Source organism: Gadus macrocephalus, chromosome 21, assembly GCF_031168955.1.
Source record: "Gadus macrocephalus chromosome 21, ASM3116895v1".
In the NCBI taxonomy this organism is placed as follows: domain Eukaryota; kingdom Metazoa; phylum Chordata; class Actinopteri; order Gadiformes; family Gadidae; genus Gadus; species Gadus macrocephalus.
In genome coordinates, this window is record NC_082402.1 from 14,848,636 (window position 1) to 14,870,386 (window position 21,751).

At 44.0% G+C, this 21,751-nt stretch overlaps 1 protein-coding gene across 2 annotated transcripts; it reads left to right on the forward strand.

The window, feature by feature from the left end:
- The first annotated feature begins 270 nt into the window (after positions 1-270).
- On the forward strand, positions 271-21,737 carry LOC132449685 (protein lin-28 homolog A-like). Of its 2 annotated transcripts, XR_009523631.1 has the most exons (5): positions 271-493; positions 1,135-1,325; positions 13,464-13,651; positions 17,330-18,274; positions 18,361-21,737. XR_009523631.1 is itself a non-coding variant. In XM_060041456.1 (4 exons), exons 1-4 carry the CDS (start codon positions 484-486, stop codon positions 17,706-17,708), a joined length of 768 nt encoding a protein of 255 aa, XP_059897439.1. In that variant the 5' UTR covers positions 271-483; the 3' UTR covers positions 17,709-18,323. The 2 variants fall into 2 exon arrangements, 1 of the variants encoding a protein (XP_059897439.1); XM_060041456.1 differs by lacking the exon at positions 18,361-21,737 and having other exon boundaries at positions 17,330-18,323.
- Positions 21,738-21,751: the final 14 nt, after the last annotated feature.

The following is a 21,751-nucleotide window of genomic DNA, read 5'->3' on the forward strand; positions in this document are numbered from 1 at the left end:
AGCATGTAATTGACAAAGTCACGTGCTCAGTACGGGAACAGAAACAGCCAGCCAGAGAGCGAATGAGAGAGAAGGAGAGAGAGGGAGCGAGAGAGAGAGAGAGAGAGAGGGGGGGGGGGGGGGGGCGAGAGAGAGGGAGAGCGAGCGAGCGAGCGAGCGAGAGAGAGAGAGAGAGAGAGAGAGAGAGAGAGAGAGAGAGAGAGAGAGAGAGAGAGAGAGAGAGAGAGAGAGAGAGAGAGAGAGAGAGAGAGAGAGAGAGAGAGAGGAGAGAGAGAGTCAGCTACAGAGGTGGTGTGAGTGAAGAAGAAATTGAAGGAGAGAGAGATGACAAAATATCAAAAGATAGAAAGCACACTGTACCATGCGAGCTAAATTGGTGAGCGATGTGATCGAGGATGTTGGATTAATGGTGACCACCACAGCCCGTTTTCGCAGAGGAAGCCTTTCTATTGCAACTTGGCTCCAGAGGCTCCGCGGGGAAACATGGCCGAAGGTTATTTTGCTATTATTTCTATTTTCTTTCCTCTATTTTTACTTTTTCCTTTAGAAAATTCGCATTACTGTGTGAATTGCGCAATGCTATGGACGTAAAGCTACAATGACGTGTAAACGCCCATGGTAGCCAGCGTGGGGAACTATGTTTTGCTGCATTCATGTAGTGCATTGTCAGAGCGTATAGGAGCCCTTCTGCCAAGCAAGGCTACAAGGACCATGTGTATGTACACCTGCCTTCTGGATTTTGTTAACACACGAGAAGTAGCAGATATATACGAGACCTATGCCCACTCCCTGGGTTTATACACCCCGCAGCATGCGTGTGCGTGACTGAAAGCAAACGTCGCCTTGGGTCAAACGCTATAAAGTACTTTTGAGCTATAAGATATGACATGCAGGCGACACACAGCCATGTGCCTCACACAGGACGCCTCACTGAACACTACAGGGGTTAATCTTTTTTTTTTTTTTAACAACGCGATACATGTTGGCGATGGTTGGGATCCCCCATGGTCCAAGTGGCGGTCCATTAAATGTGGAGAACTGCGCGCGCAAAGCGAAATACCTTTTCTCTTTTCACTCACTAACCTTAACCCAAAACCTAACTTCTCTAATTGGCCTTTTTTTGCCTTCTTGCAGGAGGGGCGGGCAAAGGTGTCGGTGAAGACCCCGACAAGTCCCCCGAGCGAGGGGAGAGAGGCGGTCCACAGAGCGTGTCAGGGGCAGGCTTCTGCAAATGGTTCAACGTGCGGATGGGCTTCGGGTTTATCTCCATGACTAGCAGCGAGGGGAGCCTCGTCGAGCCTCCTTTGGACGTCTTCGTCCACCAAGTAAGTCCCGGCTGAGGTTGAGATGGAGCCCATCATCTGCGTGATAGGGGCGGCATGTGGCTCAGGAGGTAGAGCAGGTTGGCCAGAAGGTTGCTGGTTCGATCCCCGGCTCCTCCTAGCTGAGTGTCGAGGGGACCCTGAGCAAAGCACCTCACCCTCACTGCCTTGCATGGCTGACACCGCCGTCGGTGTGTGAACATGGGTGAATGTGACAGTATTGTAAAGCGCTTTGAGTGGCCACTGGTTAGAAAAGCGCTGTATGAATGCAGTCCGCGTTTGGATACATGTGTCGTCTAACCCTTTAAACGCACTATAACTCAGGTATGACTAGTGATATCCTATCACTATATACACACACACACACACACACACACACACACACACACACACACACACACACACACACACACACACACACACACACACACACACACACACACACACACACACACACACACACACACACACACACACACACACACACACCATGTATTGACACATGGGTGGATCCAGAGGGGGGTGTTGTGTGTTGCTCATACTCACACTGTCCGTGTGTAATTCGGTTTTCTACAGGAGGACACGACGTGCTACATTTCCGTAAAGCGACATGATTGAATTTTCTCTGGATAGGAGGAGACGGGGGTTTAATAGCACTCAGTTGAGCTTTCCTTTAGCCGCAGGAACTCGCCCGCTTGATTTATAACCGACGACTTTATCGGAAAACAGGAAAATATACCCGTAAATAAACACGAAATAACCTCTGGGTTGTCTCGCGCCATGTGAGCCGGTGCATGGGTCTACACTACAGGATGCACAGGGCCTCGTCTTAATCTTTGTTTCATATTCATATATTGACGTTGAGGGATAGCATGGTTGTTGTTTATCCCGTGTTTGTTGACCCATGAGGGGTAACTCAAAGGGTTACTTGCATGACCAAAGTAGCGTCTGGTGTAGACCGACAGAGGCCGACATCAGAATGCATCATGGGAGGTTTCGTTGGTGATGCTCCGCCATATTGAGAGGACTCGAGAGAGTTCTACTAATGTAGAAACGCAAATCAACGTTAATGTACCGTAACCGAGAATAATGAAACAGGATAACCAACGCCCGAGCTTCCTAAATTGAAGTTGTATTTTATAGTAGTCATTGAGATGCTACGTTGCGATGTAGTCGACTTGTAGTTCTACATCAGAATGCATCATAGGATTTCCACCATATTGAGAGGACCCAATAGATTTGTGGTAAACACTCCTAAAGCAACTTAAATATATAGCAACCTAGGCTATAGTGAAAACATGTTTTGCTATGTCTGGCATGAGAACCCCTTTGGCAGTTTGAAACACAACAATGTCTCCCCATTATGATCAATTATTGCATTAACAGTTACGATTAGATAAGATAAGATAAGATAAGATAGACTTTATTGTCATTGAAGTCACCTATACAACGAAATTGGGATTGGAATTAATTACCAGAATGACAACACATCACTTGCTCTATAATAACTTATATTACAATTCTCCTATGCTGATGCTCCCAAAATAGCAGCCATTGCAATTCATAAGCTCTAAATATAAATAACCCTTACAAAACAAACATTTAAACTTATCGGATGCGATTCTCTGTGTTCTATGGATCTTTTTGTTAATGTTATTCATGGGTAATGTATGTATTGAGTTAAATCCACAATGAGTATACCATTATCACATGTACACACACCCGTCACATGCACACACACACACACACACACACACACACACACACACACACACACACACACACACACACACACACACACACGCACACGCACACACAAAAACATTTGGATGATCAGGCAATGTTCACCTTGTATTTAATATAATGAAATGCCTCCCATTTGGGTTTTATGTTGAATGCTTATGAAGTGAGTAGATTATCTATGCACTGAGATATCATAAAGGGGGAAGACAAAACAAAATCAGGCATCATTGTCACGTAGCATCGATGGCTACTGTTACTTAAGAACAAATGCAGGGGTTCAATAGTGATTTTGTTTCTCTACGTATGGAGTTTCTCCTTCCTAGAGATTTTGCAGGCACACTTATTGATGAGCATGTTGGCTATGACTAGTAACATGGTAGACTCCATTGGGTGTAGCTTGTGTGTAACATGGTATGCCACATACATGTTACAATGCCAGCACAAAGATCTGTATTGCGTGAGAGGAAAATATCCTTGCGTTTCATGACTTGGCTGCTTCAACCTTTATGCATGATAGTTTGTTTTAATTCTTTGCAGAATTGTACACATCACAAAAAATGGCTTATACACACACTATTATGTTAACTCTGTCCGTCTCTAGCATCCAAAATCGAGTTTTATGACTTCACGGTCGCTCTCTATTCCTCTATTCTTTCTTGAATAGAGTGTTTGGTAATCCAGTAGTTCACAAGTTCATTTTTGTGTTATTTTTCTGCATCAGGCATAGAGTGTCTTGTTTACAAGCTGGTGTGCATGAGAGAGAGAGAGTGCGAGAGAGCGAGAGATATGACAGAGAGAGCGACAGAGAAAGAGACAGAGACAGAGAGAGGAAGAGAGAGAGAGACAGAGAGAGACAGAGAGACAGAGAGATTGTAAGTTAACGTTTTACCAAGGTAAATGTCTTTCCCCTGGTTCATCAATCATAGGAAAATATAATGCAAGGTCACTAGTCTGTTTGTGAATCACAAACAGACTAGTTCTTCCCAATGCAGCACAGCGAGAGAGTACAAGGGGTGAGAGCGAAAGCTAGAAAGTTTATGTAAGTGAGGCTTGCATGTAATATTTGGTTATGTCTATATACATATAGTTGTAAATATATTAGACATGGATCTACATATTATTATTTCTTCTTTGCTTGCTTACTTTGGCAAAGTGAAAGTTGGTTTCCCATGCACTGTTTTGAATTTAATCCGATTGAGAGCGCATAAGGACAAGAGCGAGGGAGAGGGAGAGGGAGAGGAGGAGTTTAACCTGGAAGAGGACACTATGGGAGGGAGGAAAGAGAAGGAGGAGACGGGTAGCTGAATGGAGGCAGTAGCAGGCAGATCAGGAAAACATTGGGAGGGAGGGCTTGGGAGGGTGGGCGAGTGACAGAAAAGACCTGAGTGAGAAGGTAAGAAGGACATGGAGAGAGAGAAAGAGACTTTGTGAGTTATTTCTGCTATTTCTCCTCAAGAGCAGAGTTTAGTTGTTTTCATTTTGTATTCATTTTATTTGAACTCTAACGGGGCTATTGACCCATAGAACATTTGCATGTTTAAAGGTGACAGTTTGAGTTTGAGTCGTGTGTGTGTGTGTGTGTGTGTGTGTGTGTGTGTGTGTGTGTGTGTGTGTGTGTGTGTGTGTGTGTGTGTGTGTGTGTGTGTGTGTGTGTGTGTGTGTGTGTGTGTGTGTGTGTGTGTGTGTGTGTGAGAGAGAGAGAGAGAAGAGAGAGAGAGAGAGAGAGAGAGAGAGAGAGAGGGAGAGAGAGAGAGAGGGAGAGAGAGAGAGAGAGAGAGAGAGAGAGAGAGAGAGAGAGAGAGAGAGAGAGAGAGAGAGAGAGAGAGAGAGAGAGAGGGGGACACAGGGGGGGTTGGGGTGCCCTCTCCTCGGGCGTTCTTTAAAAAGAGGAATTTCTTTAAAGACAAAAAGGCATGCAGAGGGTGGGGTGGGGGGTCTGGGGGGTGGAAGTGCATGATTTGGGGGGTTGCCCTTTGTCGGTAATCAGTTTCAAACCTTGAGCAGTTTGCTGCCTTGTCATTCTCCTCGTTTCACAGTGTATGTTTGTTCACACTGACGCGTAGATGTGTGTGTGTGTTTGGGCTGGGGGGTTCTGATTTAGTTGTAAATAATAAACCTATTATTGTTTGTGTTTTTTTCATCTGCACGCAATGGTCCCAGAGTGTGTGCACTTGGCGTTGTGAGGTTAAAGTGGGCCCCCAGCGAGATTAACCTCTGGGCTCTGTCACCGTTTGGCATGCAGGCCCCACCCATCTCTGCCTCCAGATAGCTAGTATCAGCCTTTGTCTCCCCCACAGCCATACTATCCCCCCACCACATAGTACACCCCCCCCCCACACACACGCCCCCCCACCTCCCTCCTCCTTCCCATCTGCACACAGAAAAAAGCAAAAGAAGAAGGAGCGGTCATGTGACTTCCTATTGAGGCACTGGCTCATACGGCGGAGATGATTGGTAATTGGGGAGGTCGCAGAGTAGCAGCCGTGCAGGGCCAAACCGGTTGGGCTTTCTCTTTAGATGCATTTGGACTTCATTCCAAGGAAACGCAGACACATCTACTGCAAATACTTTATTTAAACTCTGACATTTGTGTCACGAACGGTTCTGCATTTGCCGCTTGTTTTACTTTGTTTGTTTTAAACACAGTCGTCTGTCTTTATAGGGTGGATAGTTCATGTTGTAATAATTCAAGCAGGTAGAGGCGTGCTCAGGGGCTGTTACGACGTTACGTTATTCCCTCTCTTTCCATCCCCTGTCTTGTCCATGTCCATAAACACAGACTTTGTATTATCATCCAAGTCTTTTTTTTCTTTTATTTATGTTAATAATAATTTATATTTTGTTTTAAACATTAATTTGAAACAACTGACATTATAGATTTAGTACCATTTGTTGTATTGATTATTGAGAAAATAAATTATTCATATTTCTTAAACAAAACACTGTTTACTAATGACAAGTATCATATATTTTAAAATCTTTTTTTTTTTTAGGATTAAAAAGGAGGTTTACACTTCCTAATTGAAAGTAAATATATAAAGGAAAACATTCTGATTATTTAAAGCATTTAGCAGGGAAAGCTACCAAGGGTGAAAAAATGTATTTTTGAGCAATTAAGAAAATACATTGGTTATGGTAATGAGATAGAGATATAGTAAGGCAAAGAAAGTGAATTAAGAGAAAAGTAATTGTTTACTAAGTAAAAAAACAAACATAATAGAACACATTTTAATAATAATTTTGGAAAAAGCTTTGTAATGAGCCATTTCAGAATTATTTCATAAAGTAAACAAATAAAGTAAAATAAATACATTATGCTCTGAATAATAATAATATTCATAATTTGTAACAGTACATTATGTTAGGAAACTGATAGATTATCCTAAATCTTAACATTTATCTAAACTTTTCAGTCAGCCACTGTTTTTTCTGTTTAATTTCTTTGCTTAATTATATGAAAAATAAATAAACTTTCACAGCTCCGAAATTATATGAAGGTTTTTCGTTAGCCTGTTCTCCTTTCCAGAAGTATTCAATGCAACATACGCTTCTGTAGGTTTTTTTAACACACAAGAATGTTTAAATCATTACATCTTAATCGGTTAATTTCTTTAGAACTGATTTATGGCTCCATTCGCCCAGTAATCTACTTCACATGGATTCTGTTTCTTCATGTTTCTTTTACATTTTCTCTCTCTTTCTCTCTCTACAAATGGTGCCTCTGTTTTGAATCGGTTCAATTATTAGCCGGCCGTGCGTTTTATCACCCGTCACCTGGCCCATGTTCATTTCCTCTTCCGTGCGGCTGATAAACGTAGCAGGGTGATCTAGTGCTTCCTCTCCCACATCACAGATTGGCCCCAGTCATACGCCGCAGCCCGGGATGTTGTTCATTTGAGGCAGGAAAAAAAAAAAGCAGTGAAGGGGGCAGCTTTTAGTGTTTGATGATGGGGGTGGGTGGGGGGTCAACGGTCACGACCACTAATGGCAACGTGTTGCGCCGAGGGGGTGTCGCTGCCGGGACCCGGCACCAGATCGCCTCCGTCGGTCGTTCAGCGCCACTGCGCATGTCCTGTGTGTGGGTGGGTGTGTGTGTATGTGTGTGTGAGGTGTGTGTGTCTGTGTGTGTGTGTTGACTATGTGTGTGTGTGTGTATGTGTGCGTGTGTGTGGGGCTGTATGTGTGTGTGTGTATCGGCTGTTCCTGTCTGTGTGTGTGTGTGTTTACCGGCGGTACCTGTCTCTGTGTGTGTGTGTACCGGCGGTACAGGCAGCCTGCCACTGCGTGTGTATGATGTCGTTACTCCGGGTTCTTCTGGTCCTTCCGCTCCTGTGTCTCGGTGCCTGATGAGCCTCACAGGCTGCTGGGCGGCTCCATTTCAGAAGATCTGGACTGACTTAATCTACTGAGCAGTTCATCTTCATCAAACGACTTAATCGCCCCATGTTCAACGGACCACCACCTTCCTCCAACGCACACACTGACAAACACACACACACAAACACACCCAGAGACACACACACAGACACACACACACACACACACACACACACACACACACACACACACACACACACACACACACACACACACACACACACACACACACACACACACACACAAACAAACACACATGGGTACCTACCCACGCACGCATACACAAACACTTGCTCACTAACAACCCGAGTGTGCTATCCAGCTCCATGCGGGTTAATTCAGATTGAAGGGAAGCCATTGAAGCACATCCCATAATGACACTTTCCGTAACAAGGTGGTGGTTGCCAGGGAAAGGGGGGGGGGGGGGGGGGGGATGGTGTGGGTATCTATGCTCCCCCCCCCCCCACCTTATAGTTTCCTGTATTGATGGTGGGGCCTTGCGTACCAGGGTACAGCCTGATAAAGAGAAGCTCTATTTCTGGCCAGGATGTTGGGAGCGCTATTGATCGCTGCTTCCTCCACATGCAACCCACATGCACGCACGCACACATAGCTGACACACACACACACACATCGACGCACACATGCAAACACACACATACACCCCACACACACATAGACATGTACTTGTACACCTATAGAATATATCTGAGCAGCACACGTCCCGGTCGGGGAGGGATTAATTACCCTGTCACAGGTTGATATGCTCCGGCCAAGCCGGTGCCCCTCCTCATCTTTCTTTCCGGCCGTTATATCCAGTTGATGGTATGCTTTCTAATTTTACCTGAACCCCATACCCCCTTGTGGACCAGTGCGGTCCGGCAGCACCACCATTGGTGTAGCGTTGGGGAAGTAACGTGTCCTCTTTGTCATTAATGTGAGGAAGTCCTCTAATATCTATCTATCTATCTATCTATCGATCGATCTATCTATCGATCTATCTATCTATCGATCTATCGATCTATCGATCTATCGATCTATCGATCTATCGATCGTATCGATCTATCTATCTATCTATCTATCTATCTATCTATCTATATCTATCTATCTATCTATCTATCTATCTATCTATCTATCTCTCTCTCTCTCTCTCTCTCTCTCTCTCTCTCTCTCTCTCTCCTCTCTCTCTCTCTCTCTCTCTCTCTCTCTCTCTATCAGGGCAGTGGGAGCAGTGGTGCGCTGGTGTGGTCCCACTGCAGGGGGGTAGGGGAGGTTGCGCTGGTGGTCTGTGGGAGGAGGGTGGGGCGGGGGGGCGCCGGGTGGTGGGTGGGATGGCAGGGGGGAATGATGGGGGGCCGTGCGGTTCTACTGTTGACCCCCAGATTTCTACCGCTGACCTGTGGGGCTCCTGATCAAATGGGGGGTTTTGTTCCTGCACACGCGCCCCTCCTCCAGCCCCCACCGGCCCCCTCCCGTCCGTCCGACCGCTGATCAGGAGTTGCTCCTCCATTGGAGCTGAACAGAATGCGCTGGAGGCATTTCCATGTCCCCCCACCACTCCACCCCAAAACTCCACCCATCTCCAACCCCCGTCTCCAGGCCCCTCCTCCATTTTGTGATCTTGCTCTCTCTGTCGCTCTCTCTTTCTCTGTCGCTCTCTCTCTCTCTCTCTCTGTCGCTCTCTCTCTCTCTCTGTCGCTCTCTCTGTCGCTCTCGCTCTCTGTCGCTCTCTCTCTCTGTCGCTCTCTCTCGTCTCTCTCCTGTCGCTCTCTCTCTCTCTCTCTCTGTCGCTCTCTCTGTCGCTCTCTCTGTCGCTCTCTCTCTGTCGCTCTCTCTCTCTGTCCGCTCTCTCTCTGTCGCTCTCTCTCTCTCTCTCTCTCTCTCTCTCATCTCCTCTCTCTCTCTCTCTCTCTCTCTCTCTCTCTCTCTCTGATCGCTCCTCTCTCTCTCTCTCTCTCTCTCTCTCTCTCTCTCTCTCTCTCTCTCTCTCCCTCTCTCTCTCTCTCTCTCTCTCTCTCTCTCTCTCTCTCTCTCTCTCTCTCTCTCTCTGTCTCTGTCTCTGTCTCCCTCTCCCTCTCTTTTTCTCTCTCTTTTTCTCTCTCTCTCTTTCTCTCTCTATCCTTGCTCTCTGACTTACGTTCCCTCTCTCTCCCTCCCAGCTCTCATTCTTCCTTTCTTCCTGGGCTGTGCCCTTTCCTGACCTCTGACAGTAAACTGAAACCGGCCAGGACACCCGCCGAATCACTCCGAGGATGGCACTCTGGTTACAGGTTCTGATTCCTAAAGTATTTACGCACCCACACACACACACACACACACGGACACACACACACACACACACACACACACACACACACACACACACACACACACACACCACACACACACACACACACACACACACACACACACACACACACACACACACACACGGACACACACACAAATGCCAGTTAAGTTGGGCCCACACGGTCGCAGAAAGAGAAAAATAAGAAATCCACACGCTGTGTGTTATTGCGTAATTGTGCAGAGGCCCCGGTTGTCAGTCACCAAGAAACACGCGGACAAAGGCAACGTCACAAAGAAGCCCAAAGCAGTAGCACACACACACACGTCTGACGTGCGGCTACACATTACCCTGCTGGACAAATGGACATGTGCGACTCACTCCCAGCGGTGCATTGTGGGGCTTTTTGCCTTGGAGACACAGAGGGGAAAGGCGGGAGGCAGGAGGCTGGTGGCTGAACTCTGCTTATGACGCGCTGCCTTTTCCCAATGCAATGTATTGGAGTATTCTAGAGACGCACATCCTAGAGATCCTCATCTGAGAACAGTAGTCCACACCGCGTCTAGTCCTCAAATCTCACATCAGTCTTTATTATCAGTCATACCGGCTTCCATTTTTCTTTTTCTTCATCCGTCTTGTCTGACAGAATCAACATCAGCCAAATGAGACGAATGTGGCTTATTTCCTCATTTTGATCCGTGCTGACTTCAATCTTTCACATATTATGTGTTAGAATCTATCAGACTGAGTCTTGTTTATAGTGTTCAGCATAATGAGGCCAAGGTTGCTTTTCTATTTGTAAGCTTGTCCCCTTGAGATGCAGCCTACCTGGTCATAAAGGCGGGTCCTTGAAATATACTACGTGATTTGGTGGCTTATCAAGTAGACAAAAATTCATAAAATCCACCTTTTATTTTATTTTTTATTTCTGGACAATTTCCTTAACCATAGACTAGACCAGACTACAAGACGCCTCTCTTAACAAACTTTGTTACAGTAAATGGACTAAATTAATCTATGACCTGTCAGCTATCAATAGTCCAACAAGCTTTCATCAAATGATTGCATGGACGATATTTCAGGAAATTAATGAATAGTCTCAATCTTACTGCTGTTTGATATGTGAGAACATTTTCAAATTCATTTCATAAAAGTCAGAAACTTGGAATAGAAAGACAATGTGCTAATTTTGATGCTACTGCCTTTCAACATTTGTATATAATTGCCAACCTTCTTTAAATTATGCTTTGAAAAAAATGATTTCAAAGATTTGTTGTCAGTAGTCAGTTTTGACTGCACTGCACCAACAAACTGCACTTAATATTGCAATAAAATTAATTGTTTCTTTAATATGTGGGATGGTGATATAGGCTTTTTGTATGCCGTAAATGATGGGTACAATTATTAAGAAAATATAAAAAATCCAAAATAATCCCTCTTTCAGAGACTTTTATCAGTAACCATCAATTACACAAAATATTTATCCACACTTAAGTTGTCTACTATTTTATTGGATAAACTCTATACTAATTAAATGGGTTTTATTAAAAGCTGAATCTCTGTAACATTCAAATGTTTAACAGAGAGGATTTCATTGGATAGTCACGTCCTTTGAGTTAGCCATATTGTAACCTTTTTAATTGCTCAAATAAGAAAATCAAGGACATATAAAAACACGTTTCCATTTGCCAAATGACTGGTTGAAGAAACATATTATTAACTTAAACATTACAAGCTTATTTTTCTTTGTAATTAGCAATAATGCAATAATTGTTATTGAATATTTTCTGTGGTTGACAATTCAGTTTTCCTAAATAACTATTTGATTTTTTTTGCACTAAAATACTGTACAGGCAAGTTTACAAATGTACAGTATTTGCTGATAAATTCTGTTAATTTCCATTTATTTTTCGTTTCTTCTCTCTGCAAAATTATCTTTTATATCTAAATTACTATTTAGAGACATTTCCCTAATTGTTCCGGTAATATGAGTTTTCTCTATTACGTCTATTACGATGTTTCTGTTAGTCAGGGCTTCACCTGTAGATATAGAAGTAATAGCACCATTGATTGAACACACAATTCATCTACAAAGGTCAAGCTACAATAACATTTTCTTTTTCAATGTTTGACATGGCTCCTATTCCACAAAGTTCCTCTATATTAATAGTATTTTCGTTTGTGCTGGCAGGCTCACCATTTTCCACAATTTGATTGACTTCTATTGATGTTTCCACTACCCCTTAGATAAAGCCTAATATGGGCTAACACTGACAATTTCCTTTTAAAAATTGTCCCCTGGTAAATACTAATTTTCTTTTGAAATCCTTCACGCTATGACTATACTACGTAGTGAGTAAGATTTGCCTGAATTACATTTGATCATTTCTTTTGCATGAGGGCCACCCTCCTCTCAGTCTGCCCCCCTCCTGGGCTGTATCCTCTGCAGTCGGCGTCTCACACACACTGGCCCTGTGAAGCGTCCTGTGTACCATGCTCCATACATCACCCCATGCATCTTCTCCCTGCTGTTCTCTTCTCAAAGGGGGCCTTGTAGTTCTTATCGGCCACCATTCCTCTCCCCCTGCCTACGTCTCCCACATATCTGTCTTGCGCCGCTGCTGCAATACTGCATTTCCTGGTCCTGCAGGGTTATTTATAGGTCCGGATATACAGCGGCGAGGTAGAAGGGTTTTGTGCATTGTGTGTGTGTGTGTGTGTGTGGGGGGGGTTGTGTGTGTGTCGTTGTCTTGGTCATCTGCAAAGAAGGTCACGACGGGTAGGGTACGGTACGACACAGTATGCAGTTCGTGTCCGCCGCTGGCGTCCGTTTGTGTACAATAAATGCAAACATACATCATCGTGTTCCCGGCCCCACGCCAGAGTCGATCGATCACGCCCACCGCCGCACCGACACGGACCGCTGGCCGTCGTGTTCTGAGGGGAGCGGGTGCAAGCGTAGGAGAGGTTTGGCTTGGGCGGTGTGTGTGTGATCGGTAAGCAGAGGGAGAGGGAGGTTAAACGCAATGACGCACCCACTTTGAGACACTCACTACATCGCTGCCGGTACCATCATGGCCATTGGCCTCAGCCACTTAAAACTCAATTTCCTCTCTTTCTGATGAGATTTTTTCTGTTTTCCTTTTTTGTGCGTGTGCAACATGAATGTCAAGAGAAATTGCAATGTCAATGTGCATGTGGTCATCTGAGCCCATTGGAAAGCTGTTATTCATTAATTGGTTGCAATTTAATCTATCTGTGTGCAAACCCTACTTGTCTGTTCTGTCCAACAGGAGTCTAAGCTTAACACATTTCCCTCTTAGAATGTAAACGTTTGGTAGCCAGTTAAGTTTGACTCGACAACTACATTGCAATGAATGATGTTAACGGATTGTCTTTTGCCATTACAGAGTTTATTACTCCTTTATGAAATCCTCCGACATGTACATAATGACACAAGGTCCTTCGTCCTTACAATATACGTAGAACATTCAGCTTTCCACAAGGGCTCTGCAATTCCCCTTGCTGTATACATATGGAGCAGACTCCTTATCCAAAGCCACTCGGATATTGGGGATCCCAACAATCATGATAATAACAATATTAATAATAATATGATATACTATTTTGAGCTACGGTTCCTTATTCAAAACAGAAACACGACGAGCTCAGTCAGTCTTCAGAGTTGCAATGAAGTCATCCTCAACGTTCCCCCCCCTCTCTGTCCTCAACAGAGTAAGCTAGTGATGGACGGGTTCCGCAGCCTGAAGGAGGGCGAGCAGGTGGAGTTCACCTACAAGAAGTCCTCCAAGGGCCTGGAGTCCCTGCGGGTGACGGGGCCCGGCGGGGGGCCCTGCGCCGGCAGCGAGAGGAGACCCAAGGGGAAGGTCCTACTGCAGAAACGCAAACCAAAGGGAGACCGGTGAGTGGCCGAGCGCTGATGGACCTGCCCGCCATTAACGCCTTGCTGACTATGACCAATCGGATTTGGGTGGGGCGTTATTTATAAACTGAACTTAATTTGACCAAGCCCCGGCCACTGGATGTCCTGAAAGCAACGCAGAATAAATGAGAGCATTTGTGGTGCGCTCCGAAGCAGTAAAACCTGCAGTAACCTAAAGGTATAGGAGGAGAGCCAGCTGTATGCACTTCCATACTGCAGTGAGCTATTTATGAGTACAAGGCAGAGATTATAGATTCTATCTATTCAATCTAGCAGAGTACATACCTGTTGCCATGGTTATGCTGCGCCATAATAAGGTATTGAATGGAGCACTTGGCCTGCCATCTCCACACTATTTTAAGTCAATTTGCCAGCTTTAACATTGAGGGCGGGGACAGGGCGCGGGGCTAGATTGGGTTTGTACGCATTTCAATCCCCTGTGCGCCGGTGGCTCAATCAGTCGCTTTGTCCTCCGCAAAATCACCAAGAGTGCTTTGCTCGGATCTGTCTGAGGGAGCCGCATGGAGGTGGCTAGAGAAAGGGAAACAAACACAGGAGCTGGCTGAGTGGCGAGGCAGAAAGGGCTCTGTGCTGCCCTCCTCCAGTCCTGATCCCACAGAATTCCAAGGAAGAAGATGCTAGGATCCTTCTCAGGCATATACTATATATATATATATATATACATATGTATATGTATATATATATACACAGGAAGAAGGCTTTATAGTCCCCGGGCTATGTTTGTCACAAATAAATATAGGCATGATAGCTCTGTAGCAGAAATCCAGCCAACACTGTTCCATCCCCGGTTTGAACGGTTTGAACAAGAAATGTCCTTTCGGTAGTGCCCTGATTCACAATGGGGATGGAACTGATGAGTGCAGCTCTCCTGGTTGCACAGATGGCTGCAGAGAAAGCACTTGCTTTCCTGTATCGTAATTACCTTCAGCCTTGAGCTCACTCTGTTGTCGCCTTCTGACTGCCTCTTGGGTCCTCTGCTGTTATGCTAGGAGGACCCCTACTGGTCAAACTGTTACATAACTGACTGCTCCAGCCAATGCACTAAAAACCAAAGCACTTTTTTTTTTTCATTAGTCAAGAAAGGGTTCACTTCACAGCTGTAGAAAAGAGACTACATTTAAAGGTTGGTTAACAATATAAAACATAAGTGATCCACTTTGGGAAGCTTTGTGAAGAATTTACTTTTAAATCCCTTCTGCTGGGTATACACAAGATGCGTTTGGGTCCTCACTTGAAATTAAAGTTTGGAGGATTTAGGATGCGATACAATAATAATAGGAAGCTAATGCAGTATAAGGGGCTGATACATGTGGTTGACTCTGTACAATACTGATTTAACGTAATAATAATGTTTGGTTGCTACTTGCATCGGCATGAGCCATACAGATTCCTGACTACAGATTCATGTGTCTATTATCAAGCCCCAATGCAGTCTATTGTGGCAAAGCCACGATAAATGCCAAATTATGAATAAGAAACAGAGATCGTTAGGATTATATTTGAACTACATCTTCAATGCAATCTTAATATTTATAACTGGAAAATTGACTTTTACTTCTGGGCCGTTTTCCAAAAATATTGATTTTCTATTCCCACAACGTTGAGCATTGCAGTAGATAACATTTATCTGCTTCCAAGGATCCAGTGTTAGTACCATGGGTTGGTTCATTAAGTGAACCCTGGGTCCTCTGCACGTGACGTCCAACTGATCAAAGTGGAGCACCGCTGTGTCAAACACTAAAGCCAATAAAGTTGGGATTGGGTTGACCGGCACTTCTGTGATGCTCGTGTTGAAAAAAAAAAACGGAGAGGGATACAGATGCTAGCTTAATGTATTCAGGAATCATTGGCCTGTCATCATAACTAAATTTTTTGGACAACATAATTTTTAAGAAATAATTGCGATAGATACATTTTATCATTGTCATTTTAAGACCATTTTATGCCACTGATGTTATGATATTATAATAGCTTAATAATGCAAGTGCACCCTTTCAAATAAAAACACACTTTTAATCCGTAAATATATTCAGACATTGAGGTATTATGGTATTGAGGAGCCGTTTGAGACACAGTGAGCAGACGAGAAGACAGAAACAAAGCGGCTTAAAGGTTGCTGGCATTCATTTTAATGGTCCTTTTACATTAGGCACCTCACAAATAATCAAATGATCAGTTACCACGCCAACATGCTGCTTTTTCAATAATACCCATACCCCCCACCTCATATATCCTAGTGAAGAGGTTTAGGCCCCGTCCTTAACCAAATATCCTTTGTATTTGGAGGATTCATTTATAATGGAGATTCTCTATTTAATCCAATTGTAAAATACCTCCCACATTGGTTTGGAGAGCTGACTGCTGAATGAATGATCATGATTATTAGATATAGAAGATAATTTAATAAGTAATGATTATAAAAGGTCTGATAATTATAGCTGTATGAATGTAGTATATCACTATGGATGTGAGGGGACAGTGACTAGAAACATAACTCTACTGTTACTTCCGCCGTTTCCTACAGCAGTGACCATGGCGATGAACGGCTGTGATTAGTTAATTTGTTTTATTCGCTGGCTGGATCCGTAAAAAAAATCAAGCTTTGAGACCTGTCCTATTCAGCTTCATGATTTAATATGTTATCGATTGTAAGGAACATTTAGAATAATGGCAGATGTCCTTCTGTAAACAAGATACTCCTGACAAACTATTTCTTTTGAAATCCAAAATGTCACTGTGCTCGTCTCAATATCAAACTCTGCCTGTCCTAAACCAGCAAAGCAGCCAATAGCACAACAACAAGCAACACAGCCCTGGCAACAGAGCTGCCCTCACTGTCAACGCCCGCCTCTGTAGCTTTGTGCTGGTGTGTCCTGGCTCCTCCACCTCGGGCCCTCTCGCGGGCCCCATTCAACGCTCTCACAGGCCCCGGAACAAGGGTGCTGGTGTATTGTTTCCTCAGCCAGCGCCTGCTGGAGGCCAGCGCTGACAAGACGTCTTGTCGAGCACGACGTCAGTAAAGAATGAGTGGCTCTGGACTCGCATACGTAGAGATATGGGCGTGTCGCATGAGACTGTGCATCAACCAATAGGAGGTCACGGTTATACACTGCAGTAGTCCATGATGAACGTACATGGATGACATCTGTTGATTAAATGTGTTTTTTCATAAAACATAATAAATTATAAAATGATATGATAATAATAATAATTACTATTATTATTTATTCATATTATTTATAGTATTGATAATAATATCACTGCTATTACTAATAACGTAAAACATTTAAGGTTTTCAAAGCTTTGATTTTGGTACAGTCGCTAGCATCGTATATCAAGACGCATTTTACGCTCAGGTTTTAAAGGTCCGGCAACAAGAGAAACAGAGTTACTGAGAACGGTTTAGGGCTCTCCTTTCTATATTGACTTTCGTTATCCGCCACATGTACCTTGAACAGGATCGTGTGTCATAGTCCCATCTAGTGGTAGCTGTCAGCTAGTGCAGGATATCGTTGCATGCACACGCACACACACGAAAACACACCCATTTTTTGGTTTTATTTGTTAATCTTTGTATGCAGTGCTAAAGAATTTCATTAAAAGAAGGCATTATCTCCCCCCTGTCCCTCATCCCAGCTGTTACAACTGTGGCGGCCTGGACCACCACGCCAAGGAGTGCGGGCTGCCCCCCCAGCCAAAGAAGTGCCACTACTGCCAGAGCATCGCCCACATGGTGGCCCTGTGTCCCCACAAGGCGGCGGCGCCGGCCCCCGGATCTCAGGACGAACACGCCTCTACCTCGGCCCCGCCCGGGGGCCAGGAGGAGGAGCAGCAGGAGGAGCAGCAGGAGGAGCAGCGGGCCAGGGGCGAGGAGGGCCACCGCCCCGGCTCCTCCTTGCGAGGAGGCGTCTCCTCCACCTCCACCTCCTCCTCCTCCTCCCACTCCTACTCTCCGGAGGGGGCTCCGGGCGTGCGGCCGCGCCCCGCCACCAGCCGGAGACGCAAGAAATCCTGAATATGCCCAAAAAGCATACACCCCCCCCCCCCCAAATCTGCACCGCCCTCCCCAACCCTCTACCTTAACTGAGTGTAAACCTCTGGACCTTCCTATTTGAGCCCCCAGCCTCCCTCCCTTCCAGTCCTTCAGCTAAGGACACTGCAGGCCCCTCCCCCTCCTCAACTACCTCACAACTGGGAAAACAAATTGGGAGGTTTTTATTGTTTTTTTTATTTATGTATTCTGTTTTACTTTTTGAACAAAAAAATGTATGACCTTGCCGTAATGGCAACCACCGTACCGGGAACATGTGTGCTTGAATGCGTGTTCGTGTGTGATTGGCTTGCGGGGAGGTCTAGTGCAGCTATGGCAACCACTGTCGCTGGAGTGTTGACCGCAGGCAGCTGCTGAGCGTCTCAATTGTGTTCTTGAATCGCTTCAGCTTGGCAGGAACAGTTTGTCTTTGGTTTTCTTCTTTTTCAAATGGTGTTATTTTTCCTGCCTCCCACTGGACCTAGGATGTCGACCATTTGAAACACTTTATTTTAGTTTCAACCCTTCGTTTTACGCAGAAATTATGTCAGGTTGCGTTCCAAAGTCATTCAATAATCCACCGGGTTCATCCAATCCAGCACTTAAAACCCTTCGTTTTACGCAGAAATTATGTCAGGTTGCGTTCCAAAATCATTCAATAATCCACCGGGTTCATCCAATCCAGCACTTAGCGCACAATGGCAAGAACGAGAGAAATGTGAAGTGTTCACATGACTCACTTTTTTCAGGCTAGAAACAATTCACAACCAAAGAATTGTTATCTTTGTCCGTTTATCTATTTTTTGTTGCAGGATCTTAAACCAACGTGTCTAAACATATTGTAAATGTTGACTACATACCTCTAACAAGAAGACAAATAGACTGGACCAACTGATTGTTGCAGTGATGAACTGAAAGGTTTCAAAGAGGGCGTGTTTGTGTGTGTGTGTGTGTGCGTGCGTGTGTGTGTGTGTGTGTGTGTGTGTGTGTGTGTGTGTGTGTGTGTGAGTGCGTGTGTGCATGTGCGTGTGTGTGTGTGGGTACGTGTGTGCATGCGTGACAAGCTATACTAGCACAACCTATATTCTTCAATTTTTGGTTGTTATTAACCTACCAGTTTACTATAATCATAGATAGATCCATCTTTAGATAATTATTTTATTCAGCTAGTTTAGATCACAAATTAGTACATTGTCCAGTAATTCAGTTGACGATTAGCATATATACAATTTTGACGTTGGATATTTAGTAGAAAAAACATTACCCTGAACTCACACCACTAGGTCATTAGTATTTGCCCAAACAAACAAGGTATAATGTAAAATAATATTTAACATTTAAGTAATTCATATATAAGGAGTTAATTAATGTATAGCCCTATTTATTGCATATGGCCCTTTTGTCACACACGTAGGGCATTTGATTAACCCCTTAGCTATAAAAATAACTTTTAAAATAGAAAACTCATTGTTATTGCCCTATATTTACCCATTAGTTATTCTACCCCAAAATGTCTTCAATTATCATAATCCTAAACCCTTTTGACCCTTTGACACTAACCACAAATTATTATGCTTTTTTGTATAATTATCAGTTCAATGTTAAAGGTAAAACACAGGTGCTATCTTAACATCATATTTGATATCTAAGTAAATCATACATCATCCTCTGTTACCTGTGTTCGAGACAAAAGATTTGTTTTGTGTTCCACCCAAAAACCGTGCCACCTGGCCTTGTGTCACTGTGGTGTGGCCAGGGAGCTCAGTCCAACAGTCAAACCTCTACCACATGCCGAGCGCTCCTCGCAGTTCAAAAACACCACGTGAACGATGACGTCTCGAGATCCTGGGGGATTATGTGCGACCGCTCAAGTAGTGACGACAAGGAGAATGTAGGAAACTTCTGGTGTCTTTTAACAAGCAGCCCACAAAGCGCTGCCAGATCACCGTATGCGAACACAGCGATTACCATTACGTCGTAAGCATAGCGCCGTCTGTTGCCGACTATCATGTGATCCTGGCCAACTTCCTGTGTGCATTCCTCCCATCTGTGCCTACGATGTGTGAGCGGATAGCATCGCTCAACATTTTATGATATATTTCTACCAGATGACAGCTAGGGAGAGAGAGAGAGAGGAGAGGATGGATGTAAGGGGCCGGGTGGCAGAGAAGTTAGCTGCTTTTCCAACTTGAAAGGCTTTGTGTGGCGCATAATAGTGGTGAACGAACACAACTCTTCTCCATGTTGACCATATTGAATGTGAAAGAGTTCCTCTGAGGTTAACTGCTTACAAAAGTTTCACGCCCATGGGTCACTTCGGAGCTGTGTCTTAATGTTCTGACAAATCAATGACTTTATATGATGATGATAATGATGATGATATCAAACTTGCTTGTGTGTTCTTAGTTCTAGTAGACAACCAACACCTTTAGGTATGCATCTGTACCAAAGAGTTTGGATGATGTTTCTGTTGAAGGCGCTTAGCGTACTCTTTCAGAGTAAGAGGGACTTATTGCTGGAGGATCAGCCCTGCAGTTGTCTGAATGTACAGCTTTTTGAATGTGTGCGTGCGAAAAAAGAAAATCTAATCCCACCAATGCGTCATGACAACAAAGAGAGTCGAGAAGAAAAAGGGGTTAAGCATCAAACACAGGAGCACAACTCACACTGAAATCTCTGTGGAAATTACATGCTTTTTTAGTTGTTGTTTTTCTTTTCTTTTTTATAATGTATTTTCACTTTTTTTTAGTCACTATTCCTCTCAGGATGATGAACTGTTCTCAGGGAATTAACCAAAAAAAAAGTGTATTTTATTATTTTGGAAGTCATCCACCACAGACTGACTGAACAAGCTGATGACCTCTCTCGTATAACCCATTCACAAACTGATATTAGGAACTACCTCTTGAGTTATACATAGCCGTACATTTTATCTGTTTACGGTTTTGTTACGTCGATGACCTTGTATGAACTGTAGGATTTGTTTTACTGAGGTGTGTGTGACTGTGTGTTTTGAGGGTTGCCACTCTCCCTGGTCTTGCTCTCCAGATTTGGTGACCTTTATTATTATTATTTTTTCATTTCATTGTATTTCTTTTTTTCACTTTCACTGCAAAACTCTTTGATTTTGTTTACAGCAAAAACCTACCTCATATTCACTATTCCAACAGAACTTCTTACTACCTCCCACACAGCCACACCCGCCCCTATTCCACACTCCTTCATTCAGCTATTTATTGTGTTGCTGCTGGTGAGTTCATAGGTGCCATTCAGAGAGGACAATAGAATAACTAAAGCAAACAGCCAATCAAAGCGTTGGGTGGCACGAGGCCTCACTCGGACCTAGACGAGGAACGGTCCAAACTTTAGCCTCCAGTGCAGTGCCAGATAGGGCTACACTCTGTCTGACCGTTAGCGGTCAATGGATGCAGTCTATGGTTGGAACTCAGTTAACACGTGGAGTATTCTAGACGTGTATTTAAGGCTGTTAAAAGAAAGAAAAATCGTTTTACACTTAAAAACGAACAAGATGACTGTTGTTTTTGGTTTTGTTTGCTTGTGTCATCACTTCTTCTTCGTTACATCTTAAAATACAACCATGACGAGGAGGCAGACGGTGGACATAACCAATAGGATTGTACTACTCATACGCACAAGGAGTGCCTATCTATGTGTTTGTCTGTCTGACCCTATTGCAAAATAGGGTTCCTTACTCATCTTAGAGCTCCACGACGATGATGGTATCCCCCGGCCATTTTGACAACCTTAACTAATCACAAGTCACATGGTCCGGGGAAGGTGCCCCTTTCTCTCTGGAGAAAACTACAATTGTAGTTTTTTTCTCTTGAGTGGCATTATTAACATTTAACATGAAAAATAACAAAAATAGAATATTGTATTAATAGAAATGTTGCATTAGAGATCCATCTCAAATGATGTTTATTAAGATGAATATTATCATAGTGCTTTTATTTTGCAACTGATGAGATTAAAGGATGGATTGTTTTTCTTTAAGGATTTGCCTGCAA